General features: G+C 58.5%; 1 protein-coding gene across 1 annotated transcript in view; it reads right to left on the reverse strand.

Annotated features, from left to right (window-relative positions):
- The window catches only part of SELENOW (selenoprotein W), a 6795-nt gene extending 3630 nt beyond the window's left edge, over positions 1-3165 (reverse strand). Inside the window, exons 1-5 of the mRNA XM_017889179.1 lie at positions 3043-3165; positions 1095-1119; positions 923-976; positions 657-731; positions 449-547 (exon numbers count right to left, since the gene is read on the reverse strand). Coding sequence (XP_017744668.1) covers positions 467-547; positions 657-731; positions 923-976; positions 1095-1119; positions 3043-3089 — 282 coding nt within the window. The 5' untranslated portion in view covers positions 3090-3165 and the 3' untranslated portion in view covers positions 449-466. The remainder of the gene's footprint in view (positions 1-448; positions 548-656; positions 732-922; positions 977-1094; positions 1120-3042) is intronic.
- Between the last annotated feature and the right edge of the window lie 1001 nt (positions 3166-4166).

Below are 4166 nucleotides of genomic sequence, written 5' to 3' on the forward strand. Positions count from 1 at the left end.
GTCATCCTGCACACCTGACCCCACCACCGTCTCAGCTGTCATCCCGCACACCTCTGACCCCACCACCGTCTCAGCCGTCACCCTGCACACCTGACCCCACCACCGTCTCAGCTGTCATCCCGCACACCTCTGACCCCATCACCGTCTCAGCTGTCATCCTGCACACCTGACCCCACCACTGTCTCAGCTGTCATCCTGCACACCTCTGACCCCACCACCGTCTCAGGTGTCATCCCGCACACCTCTGACCCCATCACCATCTCAGCTGTCACCCTGCACACCCCTGACCCCATCTCACCACCCGGGTCTAACTTTATCCTGCTCGCTCTGGGGACACACGTGATGTCCCCTGACATCTCCTAGGCTCTCCACCCTGGGCCAAGGAGTCAGAGCATGGGGCAGGGAGGAGATCCAAAGGGTGGTGTCCCTGTCTAGTGGGCCCCCTCACCTCTGCCTTCAGGGCGCATTAGCCCTGGGCCAAAGCGGCTTTGATGGCGGCCACCAGCTTCAGAAACTTGCTTTCTGTGTCCACGTAGCCATCGCCTTTCTAGGGAGGGGAGGAAGAGGGAAGGGGTGAGCTGGGACCAAGACACCAACCTCAGCCCCGAGCCCATGCTAGCCCCAAAACGAGGCAGGACGGACAGACAGAGACATACCTTCTTAGAGTGAATCAGCTTTCCAGCTACCGTTACTTCAAAGAATCCGGTGGCCTGGGGAGTTCCCTCGCCGCGCTGAGGAAAGGGGGTGGGGGGGATGTTGGAGGGGCTGAGATGTCCTGTTGGGGAGACCCTCCCCTTCCCAGGGGATGGAGAACATGGGTGAAGGGAGTAGGGCCAACCTAATGCCCCCCCCAGTGCCATCCAGGCCTAAGGGACCGACACAGCGGCTGTATTCAAGTCTTTCTCCCTATCCCAGGACTCACGATGTCCAGGCGGCCGGGGAACTCATCTTCTAACTTCTTCTTGAGCTGAAGATACTGAAAACGGGGTGCGAGGTCACAGCAGGGGTCAGTCATACCAGTCAGCCACCCTCCCAACATGCACTCTACCCCTCCCCAGCTTCCGGGAATGTCCCCGGGCATCCACCCTGCTTACCTTGGACTTGTAGCCTCAAGCGCCACTGGTAGGTGAGTCCAAGACATCCGGGCCCAGGGGAGAGAGGGAGAAGTGGGGGATGGGGAGAAGAGGGTAGAGACAGGCGGCGGTGGGGGGAGAGAGCAAGGTGGGGCCAGGAAGAAATAAAGAGGAATACAGATGACCAAGCAGAAGAGGTGACAGATGCCCTCAAGGGAGAAGACAGGCACCAGCCAGGCAGAGTGTTGGGGCACAGCACAGGGGGTGGCGCAGGGACACACAGAGACACACAGAAAACCAACACCAAGCAAGAGACAGAGAAGGGGAGCGGAAAAGGGGAGAGAGGAGACGAGACCACAGATACGAGACAGGGACAGGGGGAAAACCAGGAGAACTGGATTAGGAGAAGAATAGCACAAATAAGGTCCCCACCCACTCCCTGTGCTCACCACCCTCACCCACAGCCCTTGAAAAACTCCAAGGAAAACCCTGCAGGCTCCTGGATTCTTACACCACGCCCTGCCAATTTTTGTATTTTCACAATGGCGGCCAGGCTGGTCTGGAAGTCCTGACCTCAGGGGATCCGCCTGCCTCTGCCTCCGCCTCCACCTCCCAAAATGCTGACATTACAGGCGTGAGCCACCGCACCCTGGCCCTGCGGCTCCTGGATTCTGAACACCTTCCCAGTCCCCAGGGTGAAATACAAGCTCGCCCAACCCCCACAGCAGGCTATTTTGGGACTGGAATCTGGTGCACATGCCTGGTAGGCATCTCAAAATGTCACTCTTGCCTCTGCTTTGTCGAGCAGGCAGAGACATTGGAAAGCTGACAGCGAACCCAGGTTCAAGTTACCCGTCACCTGCAGTCCAGACTTGAAGCTACTGACCTGCCCCCACCCCAGTCCCAGCCTGTTTTCTCACCTGTAAGACGGAACGAAAATTCCCCTCTCTTTAATTTACACTTTTTTTGTCTTTTGAGACAGAGTCTCGCTCCGCTGCCCAAGTTGGAGTGCAGTTGTGCGATCTCAGCTCACTGCAACCTCCGCCTTCCGGGCTCCAGTGATCCTCCTGCCTCAGCCTCCGAAGTAGCAGGGACTACAGGTGCGTGCCACCATGCCCGGCTAAGTTTTCAAGTTTCTGTAGAGACCAGGGGTCTCCCTGTGTTGCCCAGGCTGGTCTCGAACTCTTGGGCTAAAGTGATCCCCCCGCCTCAGCCTCCCAAAGTGTTTGGATTATAGGCGTGATCAACAGCGCCTGGCCTAAAATTCCCCTCTAAGGGATTCCTGGGAGGATAAATTCATTGGGCACGTGTTTATTAAATACCTACTGCATGCCAGCACAGTATTAGGTGCTGGGGAGTGGAGAGAACGTAAAGTAATTCATATCCTACCCTATTATATCCTTCCTGAGACTTGGAGAAATTAAGCGTCCTCAGTGCTGACACAGAGCTTCCCTCTGGCCACAGACGGGAAAACTGAGGCCAGAAAAGGAGTGCGGTTCGTGGGCAAGGGAACCCACTGGGCAGAGGCCAACAATTCAAGTGCTTTTGAAACACAGGCTGAGACATTCTCGAACCTTCTGAGTTCTCACTGTCCCCACCCCGCGACTGTTCGGGATATTGGGGAAGAGGAAGCCTTAGGGTGGAAGAGCCTTAGGTCCCTTTACAAAGCTGATCACCAGCCCCTCCCAGCTGAGCCCCGGGGTCGGGGGTTCGAAACTGACACACACCCGTCTCAGCCTCACCTTTTATAACCCGAGATGCCCAACGTGGCAAGCCGAAGAGAGGGTCCGGGCACCACCGCTGTTTTTCACCCCTCCGTACGCCCACCCCACCCACACCGGAATCCTTTTTCCCATACAGGGGTCCCCATGGGTCCTCTCCCCGACGCTCCCAGACCCCGGCTCCGAGGGTGCGGAGGATCGGGTCCCGGTGGGAGTCGGGGACGGGGGCCGCTGGCCGCTGCGCTTACCAATAAACGACTCGCACGGCGAGAGCCATGGCTCGGGGCCGCCACATCCGCTGCGGAGCGGACGCCGGGGCCACACCAACGTCCCAGCTGGACGCGCTTGGTCTGCGCGAGTGCGGCGGGAACCTGCGCAGAAAGGATGGAGCCTCGGCTTCCTCTGGCGCCAACCAATGCCAGGGAGGGGCGGTGGGCGGAGAGGCGCCGAGGCGGGGGACAAGGGAACCGCGACCCCCCCAGCCGAGCCCCCATACAAGTCTCCTTCCCATCCCCCTGTTGGGCTGGAGAGAGTCTTGAGAGAGGCAGTCTCCAGGGGAAGCCCTCCGCGCGTCCCCTCCCAGGTCCCTCCCGGCCAGAATGGTACGGCCCGCGGGAGGAGGTGGTTCAGGGCCCGCCGCTCCCAGCTGGACCCAGAATCCGCCTCAAGGGTAGTCCTTTCACCGCGGGGGTGGGGAACGGCGAGGTGGGGACAGAAGCAGGGCGAGATTCTCGAGTCCCTTACCTTCCCTAGAAAGGGCGAGAGGGAGGAAGGGGGAAGGATTGGGGTAGACCAGGTGAGGGAGGAGAGAGGGGGTTGAGGGAGAGGTTTTCAGGGAGCGTTCCAGAGCGCACAGTTGCCTTATAAAGACCTGCAGCCGCAGGGCGCGGGGGCTCACGCCTGTAAACCCAGCGCTGTGGGAGGCGGAGGCAGGAGCATCGCTTGAGCCCAGGAATTCAGGACCAGCCTGGGCAACATAGCCAGATGCGTCTCTACAGAGTAACAATTGTCATGCGCGTCCGTGTGAAGAGACCACCAAACAGGCTTTGTGTGAGCAATAAAGCTTTTTAGTCAGCTGGGTGCAGGCGGGCTGAGTCCGAAAAGAGTCAGCGAAGGGAGATAAGTGTGGGGCCATTTTGTAGGATTTGGGTAGGTAAAGGAAAATTCCAGTCAAAGGGGGGTTGTTCTGTGGCGGGCAGGAGTGGGAGTCACAAGGTGCTCAGTGGGGGAGCTTTTTGAGCCACCATGAGCCAGGCACAAAATAATGTCATCTCTTAAGACAAGGTCCGGCCATTTTCACTTCTTTTGGAGTGGAATGTCATCAGTTAAGGCGGGGCAGGGCATTTTCACTTCTTTTGTGATTCTTCAGTTA

This window comes from Rhinopithecus bieti, unplaced genomic scaffold (genome assembly GCF_001698545.2).
Source record: "Rhinopithecus bieti isolate Rb0 unplaced genomic scaffold, ASM169854v2 scaffold_574, whole genome shotgun sequence".
NCBI classification, from domain to species: Eukaryota; Metazoa; Chordata; class Mammalia; order Primates; family Cercopithecidae; genus Rhinopithecus; species Rhinopithecus bieti.